The following is a 17,485-nucleotide window of genomic DNA, read 5'->3' as shown; positions in this document are numbered from 1 at the left end:
TGGTTGTAATTATGTAATGATAATGGTACTGCAAGGAGTTAAAAATATGATGTAATAATTTAATCTAATAACACAAGTTGTCGCTAATTGCTATTAAGCAGATGCGATATTGATCCTAAAACAACCCCGTGGGGTTGCTGGCGACCCAACAACGTTTTTAAATTATTTGCAAACGTGTAAATAATTATTAAAACATCGAGGCTTCTCTTATACCCCTAACTAATATCGTAATTTATATTCTAAGAATAGTAAATAATATTCTGATTATTAAGATTTTATTCTGAGTCGCTCGCAACCCTGAAATATCATTTATGTTGAAAGATAGAAGAAGGTCGTTTTAGGGTTAAATAAACAAATTAAAAAAGAGAAATTTTGCACGAAGGTTCGCGGACTAATGATAAAGAATTAATTTAACGGATCTAGTCGTCGCTGCCATAAAATGTTGAATTTCAATTATTATTAAAGGGGGAGACATATGCGACGGGTAGAAAAGAGTAAAATTCATCGACGTCGCCTCGAGGAGTGTAATTTCCGACGTCCTTTTTCTCACTGTATCGTCGCTTCGTGTCGATGGTGAGAAAAACCATGAAATTATAAACTTATTGTTCTCAGAACTGCATTTCTCGAAGTAGCTTGCAGAATATTTCGAGAAATAATTAACCGATTGAGTTGGGTCGATGCATGTAACTAAATTCTTTGTCGTACGAACTAGCATCCTTTGTAATAATAATTATTTAAACTGTGTTTGTTACATAAATAACATCTTGTATTATAATATTGTGTCAGTAATATTGTGAAATAAAATATTATATTATTAGGAATTTATTAAAGACGTAGAAGTAGTGAATAGCTTAGCTCTGGAAGAAAGTATAGTGCTAAGGATTAAATTAAAAATTGATGGCAAAAATGTGTTTAAAGTAACGTTTCTGACAATTTTGCATTTTTAAGATGTTACAAAGAAAATGTTATTTGATTTCTCGTTCTAAATCAAACGAAGAAATGCTAGACTGTACACCGTCGATGAAGTGATTCACAGGGAATAACACATACCACTTCACTAAAAGATCGCTAAAATGCGACGAAAAAGAACATTTCTTATCTTGAAATATCAAAGAACATGAAGTATCGATAAATTTCATCAAGGCCTCATATTATAAAAAGATTGCCAAATATCACTCCCGTTCAAACGTTTCGCATAAACCTCCCCCTTAAGAAGCCTCTCCTTCCAGAAAACTTTTGATCCTCTACCAACCACTCCATCGCATCATACACATAACCTCAACGTACCAAACTTTTCTCATTTCGCAAATTTATGTTTTATCCGCCAATTCGTGGTAGATTTTTCACCTTACCTTAAAACCGCGATTGGAAAACAGGCGGCGCGAGATCGCCCCAATCCTCGCTGGGACAAAAACAGATCGAAAAACAATACGGGGGTAAAAATCTGGTCGGCGCAATTTAGCCAGCCCGTAAAAAGAAGGATTTGCATAAACGTCTGTAATCAGGCGTACGGGTAAAAGCGTTTGTTTCGGTGAGAACCGACGGAAACGGGGCTCGATCGGCGCGCAAGCGCTACTCCGGTGGGGGGTTTGAAAGATGACAATCTGGTTCCGCGGGGCGCGGCCACGTGATAAGCTAGCCCCGGTTTTTCTTTCGCTCGTTTTGTATCGGGGCAGCGTTGCAGCCGGTGGTTGACTACCCCTGGCCGTTGCACAAGTAATTATTCATAGCACGCAATTACGAGTGGTGCGCGCGGCGTGTCGCTGGTATCGCGGCATCAATTGCGCCGCGGCTCGCAGCCCTGATTGCGGGCTCACGTCTCAAAACAATGATTTATCTAATTAAGCCTCGGTTTTGCATTGTTAGGCCGGGCTTTTGTTGTACGTGCCGCCCATTATCCCGGCGTCCATTATTCCGCAGGCACGGAATAACGACGGATCGCCTTTCCGTGTCGCGCGCGCGGAACCGCTCGGAACAACACGGCCCGCAAATCGGGACCGGCTTTCAAATCGGTTTCGAACCGGTTCCAACAATCGGCGCCGGGAGTCCTCGATTTTGTCGCAGGCCGCGATTTGCTACGTTTCCGAAATTACGATCGCTCCCGCCGATAGTCCGGGTAATTGTTCCGAGGACTGTTATGGGAGGAGATCGCGGATCTGATCCGTTGGTAATTCGATGGAGGTGGCGGCCAGGGTGTCAGTGACTTTGCCAGGCGGTAGATGGCGCCACGATGCCTTGTGGTCGACTCGTTGCGAAAGGGAAGGTCGGGACGAAGGAATTGAAAGGTGTTCTGCAAGTAGTTTGGGTATTGATGATAGGAATCAAAGACGCGCCGATTACTCGTATAATCAAATTAAAAGGGAATAGTTCTGAAGTTTGCAATTCATTAATTCTAATTTCTCGCTGTGTACGAGAACGATGCTCCTCCGCGTTTTGTTTTAAGGGATGATCGAGGACACTAGAATATATCATTCGCTATTGTGCAGTGATAAAAAAATACTAAATCACTAAATATAAATATTATTAATCTAACTCGAAATATAATTTAATTCCTCTATTACGAAAGTCTAGAAACGAAATATAAGGATATATAGTACAAAAATGCAGTACAAGAAATAAAAAATTATCTGATCTTATTAAGGAAAATATTCTGGTTCTTTAAAGAAACTGAAATACAAGAATTTAAAGTACAAAAATCCAATATAAAGAATAAAACTTATCTGGTCTTATTAAGGAAAGTATTATGGTCCTATAAAGAAAACAAAACACAATACAAGAATATAGGATACATAAATATAATACAAGAAATACAAATTACAAAATACAAGAAATAAAAATTACCTGGACCTATCAAGGAAACGACATACAAGAATATAAAATACAAAAATGCATTACAAGAAATACAAATTATCTGGTGCTTAAGGAAAGAATTGACAACGAACAAGTGGTAAGGAGAAATGGTTCAAAGGGTTGATTGCTATAAAAAACATGCAAAACGTCGTCTGTTTCTAGACTACCATTTCGCACCTGCTTATTCGCAGCTGAGGAAGGTAGCTTTGATTTTGAAATATAATAACTTCTCGATTAGAGATTATAATAATATTGTCGACTGAGATTATAATAATATGTAAATAATAATAATAATAGTACGTAAACAATGGTTCATAAATTGATGACCGTTCGTCGAAGGAAACAAATCGGATAGGCTGTAATTGAACGATGATTTCTCCGTTCCTTAAATCCGACTCCAGACCAACGTGAAGCCGGGTTTTCAATTTCGCCTCACAATTTAATTGAAATCGCGTAAACCTCGGAATGGAGTTGGCTGGAATCAATCGAGAACAGTAGCGGCCGTCGTTTCGAGTCGAATGATCGGTGAACTACCGTAAAGATCTCTCGGCTGGATTAACGATCGGTATCGTAAAATTGGTAGTTAACGAGCACGGTTTTGTAAGAAATTTCACGCGAAGCAACAGCTATTAGAATTCAATTTCCAAGATATAAACGGCCTAGTTAATTTCAGTGTGATTTATAAGAACAAATTATTGAACGTTGATGATGATGATGATAGAAACGAGGTATATAATAATTAAGTTATGCGCAGGATTATCGGGGATTTGCGAGAGCTCGACCCGGATATAATAGAAAAAGGGTTGCGCGGTGTTCCGTTCCGAATAAACAAGCTCGGTCTCGATCAAATTTGTTCGAGAACTCGTTAGAGAAAGAAACTCGAGCCGTCGATCGCCAAGCACGGCGGAATCAAGGATAGTCAGCTGCCGAGAGATAGCCGGTGCCTTAGTTGCGTGTAAAGGAGTTCCTCGAACGGTAGCGTCCATGCCTGATGCCTGAAATGCATGCGTGAAATGAGTTCTTAACGCGAATGAGATTTTTCGTAAGAAGGTGTGCAACGTGTTATTAAAACAAGACCGTTGCTGTTACGCGCTGCCGTCCGCCGGTAAATAAATAAAAAGGCCCGTCCATTTCGCTTCAACAATTACCGGTCGGCCGAGAGAGAGAGAGAGAGAGAGACAGAGAGAGAAGAAAAAGAAACGAAATGCGTATCCCTTGAATTAACTTCTTTTTTTCGCCTCTTTCCAGCGCCGTTTATAGCGCGCCGATATGTCCGAGCTTGTTTGCGGACTGTTACGAAATCACGCGCGTTCCATCGGCCGCCGTTCAGCCGTACACGACTTTAATGTCGGCCGCGGCTACGGGAAAAATCATCGATACCGTTCGGAAACTCGGGCCCAACGACGCTCGTCCAACAATATATGTAAAAACGAAATATGACGACCGTCGTAATTGCCGGGGGATAATTCGTAATAACGAAAAAAATGACGAGCGAGCCAATTACCCGCGATAAAAATAGTTGTGCGAAGCCTTGGGGAAGTTGTAATCTCCAGCGTGCGATTGCTATAATTACGGCTGCACATTGCATAGTTGGACGTCGAAAAAAAAGAAAAAGAAAGAAAGAAATAAAAGAAACGGTTCGGCGCGTACATTGGAAAAGTTTCGACGTGTCTTGCGTAACGTCGCCGCCGACCAATATCGATATCTTTTTTTTCATCGTCCAACCGCATTTCTAGTTCTCCAATCGGAATAACATTTGCATACTCGGCAAGTTTTAACTTGCAAAACGGTGCGCGCAGGGGCGACCGATGCTTCCATTATTTCGAGGGCGCATTCCGACAACCGAACGCTTCGACTAATGCTCCGTATATCTGGCATCTAATAACAATGATAACAACAACGGCAGCTTCGAGCGCGATAATTCTCTTCGCGAAACCGGAACGAAAACCGACGAACTTGGCGAGTCCCTTGAACAGCGGGGCTGCTTTCGGAAGTTGGGACTGCAAAAAGGTGGCGTCGAAATTCATCCGTTTTATCGTATAATTGCCCGTAGGAACGGGGATCGCAGGAACTATTCGTTCAATTACTTAGAACGTTCCCCGCGCATCGCGCACATGCCGGATCGCACCCGGGGGGGAAACAGTGTCAAACATATCAAAAGTGGATTCACCTCCCGACGATCAGTCGCCGAGACATCCCCCATATGTGTCTCTCGCATGCAACCTCGGTTTCTCGCGCGTGATAGAATATCCCCAAAGTACTGCTGTAACGCCTTTCACCTATCGCCTGTCGAACTTTGTCGTTCCTCGAGCGGCGACCAGCACGGGGCATACAACAAGGAACCGGCTTGTATCAAGCGATCTGGAACAGGGCGAAGATAAAACGAGCGCCGGAATCGCATGTCACCGCGACGTTTCGATCGGCCGTAATCAATTTCGGTGGTTTCGTGGCGCGATATCGCGTTCGCCGATTGCCGGGGAAAAGTGTGCAACATCGCTGTCAGGCCGAACCGATCCCGACGATCGCGAGATCGTGGGGGGACCGAACGGCACCTCGATATCAGTGGCATGTCTCCGGACGGTTCTGGAACGACGTTGTTTCTGTCCCGCGATCTGATAACTCCTCGCGACGAGAAGCGACCTCGGATAAGCGAAAGGTGACTGTAAAATTCCAGCGAGCTCGAAGCGAATCGGTTCCGCGCACGTTCGGTGGAAACCGACCGTTTCCTAAACAACGGTATCGCGTCATGTCTGACGCGACGCGAGAGGATCTGGTACGGATCGTCTCGTCAAAGTCCGTCGGACGACCTCTGTGCATATTGGAATCGACCAAGTTCGTGTCTCCGTCTGACGGAGCCACCCCCAGGTTCCAGCGCTCACCCGCCCTCGATGCCTCGGCGTTACCGTCTCTATCGTAGTCGGTTCGATGGAAACGAGGATGCAAAGACCGACAGAGCTCATTCTCCGAGTACAGTTAGAAGATGGTGGCAACGTCGTTGGAGCCGTGTTTGCACTGTACGTTAATTACACGAGAGTTCGCACTAATCCGTGAACACCAAATGTTCTGTCGATCACAAGTAAACGGGACCAAAGAACCGGGAACCGGGCACCATGGTTTACCTTCGCCGGCAGTGCGCAGCCATCGCGTACTCGTGTCGGAGATGCACGGATAACCCGGGACGATCGTCGAATTTAACAAGCAGCCCTGGACATTACGGACGACATGGAATAGAACCGACGAAATTCCCGGCAACGTCCATGTGCGGTTCGGTAAGGAGGAACGAGGAGAGCCGGGACGGTGCGTAGGAGCGGCATGCGCGTTGGAGAAGGATGGGACACCATCGATGGAATAGGTGTAATCGTTTAACGCGCACGATGGTATCTGCCAGGGCTGAGCGGGTTGGGCTTGTTAACGCCATGCTGGCTGCGCGATTGGCCGCCTGTTAGCGAGCCTGGGCGGAGCGACGGGCCGGGGTGGGGATAGCGGAACCTCTGGGGGTTTGGTTCCCCTCCACGCACCTTGTTGCGTCTGTATCGGCCACACGCACAATGCGGCGTTGCAATCTATCGCTTGTGTGGCACGATAAACGGGGCCCGGGGTGGGGAGGTTGCCTCGCTCCCAGGAGCGATTCGAGCCGAGACGAGGGCACAGGGCTGGGGTAGAAGGTGGCGGCCGGTCTGACGATCCCGGCGAGGTTACTCCTCTATCGAGGAGGTGAGTCCACCACCACCGCCGCTACCACCACCGATTCGTTCCGATCTATGCCACGGTCTCCTGACTTATGCTACGCCCGGCAGGGCCGCCAGTACACGATACGCTTCTACCAAGCGAGCACCGGGCTCTCCGTTGCTTCGCTTCTCGTCTCTGCCTCTGCCTCTCGGTCCCGGCCCGCGAATCCGCGTTTTTCCTCCGCGACGTGTCACACCGGGAAAAATTCTCCGGCGAGGGGAGAGGGGATCAGGTTCGCAAGGAGAGGGGGGCGGCCGAGGACGAAGGGGGGAGCGAGTGTCGGCGGGCTCAGTTTCCGCGCGCACGTGACGCGGTACGCGATCCGATCGAGAAGCCGCGTTTTCGACGACGGCCCCGCGGAATCGATCATCCCCCGTCCGATCCGCGCGTCCACCTTTTTCTCTCTCGATGTTCGAACCACCCGGAGCCCGTGTCACGTGATCGTGGGTGTGAACCGTTCGGGCGCCGAGTGATCCAAGGAAAACAGAAGGATACGCAACGCCGCAGTGAGAGTGTGTACTAGCGAAGGTGGTTCAGTGATAAGGATAGACCCCCGCGGGTGAACTGCGCCGGGTCGAACGAAATGACCGGGTCGCACCCCGCGATCGCAAGCCTGCGCGACCCTCGCCCCCCGAGACCGATCGTGCCGGGATCGTGATCGGTGGTGCCGTGACATTGGCCAGCGTTGATGCCCGCGAGAAGACCGATCGCCGCTTCGGGATTCCTTTCCACGGCCGGCCAGTGACAGTGAACTTGCGATTGCCCGCGGCCGGACGAACGCACGGTGTGGTGTCGGCCTGAAAAATGAGTCTTGGTCACGGTAGAGATGTTGCCGCGGCCCGTCGCAGTACCAAACTGTCGGCGCAACCGTGATCACCGTTGTGCCTCGTCGTCCCTTGTGTGAATCGTTCTAGTGCGGCGAGCCTCTTCGCAGTGTGATAGAATCGTGACTATCGAACGAGAACAGCGCCCGTTTGGATGCTAGCTAGCCGCAGAGACTGTCGTCGGTCAGCAACGACTCGGTGCCGCTGAATGCAGCAGCGTAGTCGACGAATGTAACCAACCACCGAGACCAGCCGGAACACGAGTTTCGTAGTTTCCCCGTTTCCCGCGAAGCCGGCCGCGAAAAGTGGCAGAGTTGTTCGTTATCAGGGAACAGCTGTCGCAGCTGCATCGTCTCGACGCCCAGCACCGGGATCGGCCGTCGAAAGCTCGACGCCGGCAGCTGGTCAACCCGTCAGTGACAGACGACGATGACGTAGCGTCGGCGGAAACGAAGGGCGTCACGGTCTGCACGGTGTACGCGCTGGACAGGACCGCCTCGGCGGGGCTGGGGGTGGTTGGGGGTGTCGTCGGTGTCGCTGGCGGTGGAGCCGCAGCCGGAGGAGGAGGCGGCGGAGGAGGAGGAGGAGGGGGAAGTGGCGGCGGTACCGGTAGCACCGTCGGGGCTGGAGTGCAAGGGGTGGTCGCCGGGATTTGTGGACCAGCGAGCGCGTCCCTCGCGGCGGCGACGGATTACGTGACGCCGGCATGCTATCCCCCGGGATCTCAGCTTGCCCTGACCGCCTCTCACCCTCAGCCCCACGTCGTTGATCCCGCGATGACGCCCACCTCGGCGCCGGTGCCGACACCGACCACGGCGTCCGGACCCAACAACCCGGTCGCCATGAGCCAGCTGGGAACCGTTTACGCCACCAAAAGGAGACGCCGGAATGGAAAAAGGTTGGTAACACTATAGCCATCCTCCCTCCGCGGACGCTGCGTCGGGAGTAGATTAAGACACTTTGCGATGGGCAAAATGTATAACGTCCTAAGGGATGGTAGATGCAACGGATCTAGGATGCAGCTATAAGTAAACGACTAGTTGCGAAGGCAGCTTGTTGATCGAGATCTCTGCTTAACCTCTTGGGCACGGCTGATTTGGCGCGGGGATGTTTCTCGATGCGGCAAAGCTCGACAAGAATTGCAGTATATGACGTATAATGCTATTCTCTAAGCGAGCATGTTGAAACGAAGTTTGTCACATTATAAAATATTAAAATATAATAAAGAGTATAGTAGAATAAATATACACAAGTAAATATAAAATACACATGCTGACAGGTTAAGTAACATAGGATAAAATAGATTCGAATAAAATAAAGTAGAACAAAATACAACAAGAAAATACAATATATTGACCCAACTGCAGTGTACTCATATTTAGTGTACGATTACGCAGTGCTTACATTTCTCTGAATGATACATATACTTTCACTTGAATCGTTTACTCTAACAACTACTTCCTTCATTTCAAAGCACGTTTCCCCAGGTTTACATTCAATACAATAGTGACTTCTTTCACGCGCGCTAGAAGTTTAATAAAACATACATAATCAAATATCTAAAAATAAAATTTTAAGATACAGAATACAATTGAGCAAAGCACAAGATAACCGCGCAAGCCACTACACCGGCGCGTCGTGCCTAAGGGGTTAAGGTTTTATGGAATCGCCGAGCCGTTGAAGAGAAGGTAGAGGCGCGTTCAGAAAATTGTCGGAGGCAAAACGGGGGTTGGAAAGCGCTAATTTGTTGGCCATTGAGGAGGACGATAGCGGCGAAGTATCGTGACGCGGCGCATATACAATTCATGTGGGTAAAGCCGGTGCTAATGGGATCGGAGAAGGGAGATCGCGCGTGAACCGCGTTCGATGACGGACTTAACGTCCCCGTCGCTTCGGAGACATACATTTTATCCGATTCCGCCTCTCGGACAGGCTATAGACTATGTTTTTCATGCGAGCCTTATTGATTATGCGCTAACGCGACACGCCACGTATCTATAGATCATAAATTTAGTACACAGAACGCCCATTATAGTCGGCGGGCTCGCCGATGGGAGTCACGGCGACTGCGATTTCTATAGATCTCGATATCCCCCGAGTTTGAACGAAGAGGGTCGCAATTAAAACGGCCGTCGTCTTGTTAGCCGAGGGGTTCGCCGGTTTATGGCGTCCTCGGTGGTGCACGGGAACGGCACAGGCTCGACAAAAGGGGCACCGGAGGATGGATAGATCGGGAATCAAGCGTGTCCCCCGTGAGAGAGGATACTCTCCTCCGAGGCGCGGTCGGTGTTGTTGGTTGGTGTGCCTGATCCACCGATTCGAAATTTCCGAGCGCTGTGCACGCGGAAACGCGCGCTCGCGAGAGTTGCACGCGCGCTTGAACGCGACACTCGCGCGGCGAGTATCAGGATCGGACTCGCATAAATACGGCGCGCCGTTCCGCGGGACACACGATACATATACGCGTGTAGCGTTCGATGCATCAAGAGAAAGATAGACCGGGGATAACCGGTGCTAAGCTGACAGAGACGGAGTGCGGCACTGATTGCGAGGAAGGGGAGGGCCGGGCACCTCTGCCGGAGGAATATCCGTCTGAAGTTCGCTCGATTCGTTTGCATACGTTGCTCGTAATTAGCTGAGATATACCTGAATGAGCGTCCCAGCTCCCCGGCCCTCTTTCCCCTCCCTCCCCCCCGTCTCTCGCGGTGTTTATCACGGCGGAGATTGTGGAAACGCGCGAGCGAGAGACGGTTTACAAAGCGTCGTCGGGCGACCGCCATTTTTACCAGTTAAGGATCGACCGGGATCAACGGATAGACAAAGGAGCCCCGGAACCGCGACGATTACGCGACACGATCGCCGGTTAGGCCCCTCCGGACGAATCGCCGCGCGGCTCGCGCGATCTCGCGACCGAGAAGCTATCGATCGGGTTTTACAATTATAATGGCGATTGTTTATCGACGAACCGGCCTGCATATTCATGACCGTGCCGCCGCCGGGGAACGGGCATAAAAAAGACGCGTGACATAATCGACTGATAGGGTAATTTAAACCAACAGTGCAGTTTTATTGTAACGACTCACGTTCCCCCCGGCGCGTTTTACATTCGTCGATATTTATATTTCGCCGCGCGTTTCCCGGCGAGTAAGTCAACATATGCTGTCGCGTGCGGTGAAATATGTTTTCTCCCCTTCCGGCGCAGGCGGCCGCCACCGCCACCGCCACCGCCACGGAAATCCGATTTCGAGCAGAAGTTTTTGGGGTCAGCCGGCGAGATAACGAGTCTCTCCCGATCCGAACGAATTGGCCGATCGGCGTGCGCGCTTCGACCACTTATCCGGCCGAGCCGAGGGAACAAAGGCGACAGGGTTGATCCGCTGATCGTTCGCCCGGTCCCTCGACGATCCGGGAACAAGCGTCACGTCCGACGATCGACGGGTCCGTTCGCGGTTCGAGCTCGCCGAGATAGAACTGCGATCGCGGGGATCACGGACGGGCATAATGGAGTTTTAAACGGTGTTCCGAGGTGTACCGGCTGTGCCCCTTTGATACGATAAAGAAGAGAGGAAAGAACGAGACGGGCTATCCGGCAGAGAGTGGCCCCGAGGCGATCCGTCTGGCTCGTTCCCCGCTCGTTCTTCGACTCCCTCGGCTTCTACGGGTCCGGGGAGTCCTTCCCTCGGGCCCTGCCGTGCCTAGGCCAGGGGATCTTTAAGCATGCGTACGCTCTGCCAACGTTCCCCGTTCGACCTCCGTTAGATCTCCGTTACTTGGTTCCCTTAAGCGCGACGGCACGAATTATTTAAGAACAATCCTTGGAATCGTCGTCGAACAGGCTCGCGGACGTTAGGTCGCAGGACGTTTAGGATGCGAAGCGTCTGCAACGAGTTCCACAAGCGCAACTATCGGGAAAGTGTCGGCGTCTGACGGGCTGACAGCGATCCGTTTGATCGCTAACGATCCGGGGGAGGGATGGGAAGAGGGGGAGGCGCGAGAGGCAGCCGTGAGTTTCCCAAAAATTCCCGAGGGTTCGGGGAAGAAGATGGCCCGCGTTACACGGTGCTCGCCGTTGCCTAATGACAGCAGCTTCTATAATTTGGAGTTTTTGAGCGAACGGCCAAATTACCGGCGAACCGAGGGATTACTGTTATTACACGCGGTCCGCGGACTCAGTCGAAACCTGATTATACTTTAGTCAGTCTCTCTCTCGATCCTCGGACTCGTTCGACTGTCAGCTCCGCTCTCGTTCGGCCGGGGCCCCTCGATGTCTCGGGGCCTTTCCGTACGACCCTTCAACCGTGCAACCCACGTTCCGCCGAATTTACCGGCGATCGTTCTCTCTCTCTCCCTCTCTCTCTCTCCGCGTTGCACCGGCTCGATGGAACGCGACGCGGCGGTAGCTAATCCGTTTCCGAACGCTCCTACAATTCGGCCGCGGCTCGCGCACGGAATCGATTCCGACTCTCGAATCCGCTATGGCGGGGTACGCTGATGATTTCACGTTCGCAACAGGCGATCTTTTAATTACGCGGGGTCGGGACCAAGGGTCCCGCTAACAGGCGCGTTCCGAAATTGCCGCGCTCGCGCGCGCGCGCGAGAGAGAAAGAGAGAGAGAGAGAGCAGCTAAAGTACCATTCGCCGAGAGGTCGATGATTTCTTGATGGACAGCAGCCGTCGTCCCGGGTTTCGGCTGATTAGTTCTTAAGTAATTGCCGCGCGTCCTTATGGTCTTCTAACGTGCGTTTATAGCCTTGTAATGAACCTGCTTCCGAGACCTCTCTGCTCCGGCCCGGACCAGCCGAGGATCTCTTCGCCGTGCCGCGTTTCTTAGAGATCCCCGGCCCTCGTTCGACTGTCCATTAAACAGTCCTTAGCGGTCCGTGGCAGCCGAACCGAACGACGGTTCGTTTATTCCAGTCGAGTTTCGTTTCTACCGACAAGAATTCTCGCGTCGTTCAACTGAAAATTCGCGCACCGATTCGCCGGCAAAATCGAGGGGTAGGGAGGGGGGCAGGCGACGCTGAGACCCGAGCCAGCCGCGAGTGATTTACATCCTGAAAGCAGAGTGAGCCTAGCCCCGACGGGGAACGACGGTTAGATATCGTACGATCGGGGCAAGATTTAATTCCGTAGCCGAAGGAGGATATCGTTTACCTACTTTCTACGTCGCAGCGAGCACAAGCTGTAATTTAATAGACTCCCCTCGCGTTAGCCGGCGCCGTGATGCGTTTCGCTCGTGCGAGAGATATGTATAGCCCGAGCCGCGACAAGACCATTATTGCTGGAACACTCATAACTCCCGTAACCAGCCACACCCAACAGATTTAACACCTCGTATCCAATTATAACGATGCCCCGTGTCACGCTTATAATTGGTGTGCCCCATTACATATTGCCCCCATCGCTTCCGACCCTGGCCCTCTGTCTCGTCTTCTTTCGGGTACACTCCGCGCTGGGCCCCCGAACGCCATCGGAAATTTTCGATTCGCGAGCTCTCCGTCCGATAATCGAAGCTCGCGACGATTTCGAATCGCGCGCTTGATCCTTTGCACTTTAAATTATTTGTCAGTTTTGTTGCGCGCAGCTCTTAGCTCCTTCCAGTGTTTTGTTTGAAATTTATTTTAAAGGATAATTCTTTGGCCGTTACTTGTTTCCAATACTTTGACGTATTTTCAGGATTCTGACTCGTGATCTCTCAAACAGATTGACCGCAAAATGCGAACTAATATCGCGCGCGGAATATTCCGCACTTGGTGATAAGAGACGATCATCGACCGCGGGATATTCCGCTTAATGATGCAAATGAGTTAACTCTTCAATGCACACAATTTGAAAGAAAATGAGAATTATCGTTAGGAAAGGCAAAAGATCCACACAATTCTCCAACCATAATCTCAACAGTATCAACAACAAATTAATATATTTTGTATTCTATAAACACTTATTTCCAATTAATTCCTTCGAAGTCGTCTGTCTCGAAGAGTTAAATCGAGAGAAAATCTGAATCTTCGGTCACCAAAGTAAAGACAAATTAAGTGACTCAGGAAACAAAGATCCTTTCGATTCATCAAGGAAATTACCAAGAACGAAAAGGTGCTAATCAACGAACTTCTTTCAGGACTCCGTTGATTAGCACCTTTTCGTTCTTGGTAATTTCCTTGATGAATCGAAAGGATCTTTGTTTCCTGCGTCACTTAATTTGTCTTTATTTTGGTTACCGAAGATTCAGATTTTTTTTTATGAATATCCTTGATGAATAATTACCTGATTTTGTACTCGAATGTTAAAGACGATCCTCGTAATATGAGTCCCGAAAGAAGTTATATTGCAAGGATCGTCTTTAACGTTCGTGTCCAATCAGTGCAACAAAAGTCTAAAGTATTCACGTCCCCGAAGCATTGTTTCACGGCAACGAGCTGGTTCGCAGCAAAGGGCAGAGGTGGGGCACTGCGAAACGAGCCGATTAAACAATCGACAGGGCCCGCAGTGCATCTTCCACCCGCGTTACCGTGACTACTCCCGGCCCCTTCGGTGCCCGGCAGTGGTGAATGGGCCGCACAGCAAGGAATATCCGTCCTCGCGGTTACGGCACTGTGAATAGAGCCATAACGAAGTGGAACGTGCAGGTGAATTTATGCCGCAGGAACGGAGGAGCGCCGGGTCTCGTTCCCGCCTCGCCTTTCCCGGCGACCTGCGAGGCGACCAACGCGGACCAGCCGGATGCAAAAAGGTATATGGGTTTAATTGGCGGTCGGAGACCAATGGGAGTCGCTCATTAAACTGCGCCGATGAACAACGCCGGCTAGAAAGGCGAGGAGGCATCGAAGCGCCGTCAGCAGACGTCGACTCGCGAATTTTCGACATTCGAGGATCGAGATCGGCGTTTTCGCGGGGAAGAAGATGTCTCGTCGATGAAGATATCTCGACGTCGGATGGGACTCGTCGGATAGAGACGTCGGTAACGAGAAGAAGCGGCGGAGCTCGAGAACTCGGCGAGGGAAGCGGCCCTGGGCCGAAACGACGCGCCGATCCGGGCCCGGGCTCGGTCGAGCTGGCCCGGTACGGCGCTGTGTGTTTAACTATTCAATAATTCATCCCGCCATTCATCACCAGCCAAGTGTAAAATTTATCTTATTTTTATGTATTGGCCCCCTCCAGCTCGCCACCATGTATCAACTTCTTATTAGCCACGATTTGTTTGGCGCGCGGGGCATCTTGTCTGCCCCCACCGCAGCGCGCCGGACCGGCCACGACAATGACCAGGCCCCAGTCGTTAAACTGTTTGATCTATCATCGAGCCAAGTTCGCTTTACCGTCGCTATCACACTCTAGCGTAGACTCTAGGCTGACTTGGTGCAACGACTTCGTCCGATTAACACCTTGAAGCAGAGAATTTCTGAGAAGATGGAGCATTTTAGAAACGTTACAGAATTCAATCTCTTTTGCGAGATCTTTTCTGCAGCATTTTTCGACGCTGTCTATGAAAACGATTCGTCTTTGACAGGTGCTGTTAATTCCGAGCAATGCTTTAGACTGAAATTACGGTATTGAGAGATGGTACTTCCGAGGGTTTCCATGGTCGCTTGCTCGGCGAAGGTGACGCCGAGTCACATTTGAATCGAGCTAAATTAGTGTACTCCAGACATTATGAAAGTAAAAGTGGGTCTAAAAATCTCCCACCATGCATTATCGTACATCAAAAAGCTGGGTCACTTTACATCGCACAGTGCTACAAAGATTTAAAAATTTTCACAAACGCGTTGGACTGTTTTTCAAAATTCTGTAGGATCGTCGCATCTTTTAGTGCAACTATCTGCGTAAAACGTAATCGGAGGAAGCGACGGTGATTGGACGAAAAGTGGGGAGCAATTTCGAAGCCGCTTTTCGAGACAAGCGAGCGCCGAATTCGGAGCGATGCGAAGCGGCAATTGCCGCTAGGACGCCGAGGACGACTTTTTCCCGGAGAACAATGAACAGCGTGTATGTATGCGCCTGTTGTTCGATCACGGAGGAGCGGTCCGATAAGTCGGAGAGGGATCACAAAGCACGAGGCTGGGCCGAATCGACCGCATTCATTCTGCATCTCTGAGCATCTCCGGGCATCGGACACGCATACATGTCCGCGGATCTTCGTGGAAGACGTTGCCCGTGAAGCGCGGCCCAGGTGTAATTACGATCGTCGAGCCTTCTATCCGTGCGGTGAGAAAAACGGATGCCTGAAAAAGCAAATGACAGCCTCTGGTGACGTAATGACAATGAGGTGGCCGCCTCCCGGCACCGGAAGTACCTGCTACGCCGAGGACCAAGCGCACACCACCGGTCGATGTCATGTGCCATCGTCTTCGGCGATCACCTCTTCGCCCTCCGTCGCCGTTCCGCGTTCGCCTCGCCTCGTTTCGTCTCGTCCCGTCTCCTCCCTGCCGTCCCGTCCCGTCCCGTCCCGTTCCGTCTCGTCCGGCCACGGCCTCTCCTCTCGCTCTCGCCCTCTGTGACGAATAAATGACTAAATTGCCGAGGAACGGGGCTAATTATCGACCTTCGGCAAAAAGGAGCATTTCTCCACACGGTGTGCACGGCCGCGCCGCGGCGGATCGAGCTGCGTACGCGTCCGGCCAATTCTGAAAGTTCGACTAGCGTGATTACCGGCCTTTCGACCGGAATGATTTCCTTCAAGCTGTCAGCTGGAAGTTTGGCAGCCCGGCGAAGGCGTTTAGAGAACCCTACGGGCCAGCGCAGTTTTCCGAAATTCCTTGCCCCGGAATTTCGAACCGAACAGCCCGGCTCGCGTCGAACGACCGGCATAATCGTCGCGAGTGCGCCGGTGTTTTGCTGTTTTGTGCAATTTGTTCGTCGACGGCGTTATTAGCATCGTTGTCTTATTTCGTGGTCATTCGATCGATACCTCGCTTCTTCGCTCTTCTATAATATGTACAGAAAATAGTGTAAAAATGAGAGGACTAGAATTACAAAATCTACAATAGATGACCTTGCCATTCGACTCATTCCATGGAAAAATCATTTCGTTCATAGATACGCAAGACTTTGATTTAAAATCGAACCCTATAGAAAATCGGGTACACAGAAGAAATATATAAAATAAGAATCTATGCAAAAGATAAACAATCGAGGAAAATTATAATAATTACAGGATACAAAATGAAAAAAAAATATTTCGAGAAACTCATGAAGATGTATATTTACGCGATCGGAAATATCTATATACGCCCGTAGTTTCGTGGCATTTCGTCGGAGAATTATTTTCGGCGCGGACCTGTTTGCATGGCTGATAGGGACAGCGTCGTCGTGGGCGGAATCGCTTTTGGTTTGCGTCAGTTGGTCCGTCATCGTCGTCGCCGAATCCCGGTGATTCCGAGCTATCCGCTCGTTTCGCTAGAATTTGCATTCGGGGGAACGCGAAATTGGGCGGCGCAAGGATAGAGCCAACGCTCGCGGGGCGGACCACCTCGGTCCGTGTAAACACAGGGTAGCCGATGATGCCTTTCTGGCTTCATCATCTTCGCCCGTTGCACGCGGCTGCGCGGCCGATTTTTCATTCGGGAACCGGGGGATCGGTAGAGCCCGCGTTGAATTGCCGGATCGCGGGCCTCTGCGAAATTGCGAGCGTTCGCAGCCCGTTGCCGCCGCGCCGGTTTATGGCAGTCTGGCCGATTGCTACCGTCTATAGTAGCGCCGGAACTATTATGTCTGGCCGATTAAGCATGTAGGAGAGCGAGAATATAACCGTTTCGGATCGGTCTTTGGCCGTCGCGTCGCGTTTTCGACGGCCGGTATGCGAGCTCGTTTCGACGATGAAATCGAAGGACGACGATCGAACCCGTCTGCGACGTGGACGCGTTCGCGCCTCCTTCCGATGCGTCCCGCAGCTCACCTTGTGACGCGAAGATGGAAAAACAGGTGCCCCCAAGGGAACGCGAAAGGAATAATCGGCGGTTCGTAAAAGTTCATTAAAATCCACGGGATTTGAACGGGCGCGCGCTGGTTTCGCGTGACGCGTTCCGGTACGATGCGGCCCGCGCGACGAATTAAATATTTAAAATCGAAATGACAGTGTATTAAACGCG

The 17,485-nt window shown here is 50.5% G+C and overlaps 1 protein-coding gene and 1 long non-coding RNA gene across 2 annotated transcripts in view; one reads left to right on the top strand and one right to left on the bottom strand.

The window, feature by feature from the left end:
* Window positions 1-3,657: 3,657 nt before the first annotated feature.
* On the bottom strand, window positions 3,658-6,086 carry LOC144471281 (uncharacterized). Its single transcript, XR_013494240.1, has 3 exons — window positions 5,970-6,086; window positions 5,021-5,211; window positions 3,658-3,845 (listed from the first exon to the last, which is right to left on the bottom strand). It is a non-coding gene; the product is annotated as an uncharacterized LOC144471281 (long non-coding RNA).
* Window positions 6,087-7,680: 1,594 nt separating this feature from the next.
* The window catches only part of LOC144470904 (uncharacterized), a 270,353-nt gene continuing 260,548 nt past the window's right edge, over window positions 7,681-17,485 (top strand). The window contains exon 1 of the mRNA XM_078182495.1: window positions 7,681-8,301. Within this exon, the coding sequence (XP_078038621.1) occupies window positions 8,180-8,301 (122 nt within the window). The 5' untranslated portion in view covers window positions 7,681-8,179. The remainder of the gene's footprint in view (window positions 8,302-17,485) is intronic.

This window comes from Augochlora pura, chromosome 6, assembly GCF_028453695.1.
Source record: "Augochlora pura isolate Apur16 chromosome 6, APUR_v2.2.1, whole genome shotgun sequence".
NCBI lineage: Eukaryota > Metazoa > Arthropoda > Insecta > Hymenoptera > Halictidae > Augochlora > Augochlora pura.
The sequence above is the reverse complement of the archived record's forward strand: the minus strand, read 5'-3'. Positions and strand labels throughout refer to the sequence as shown.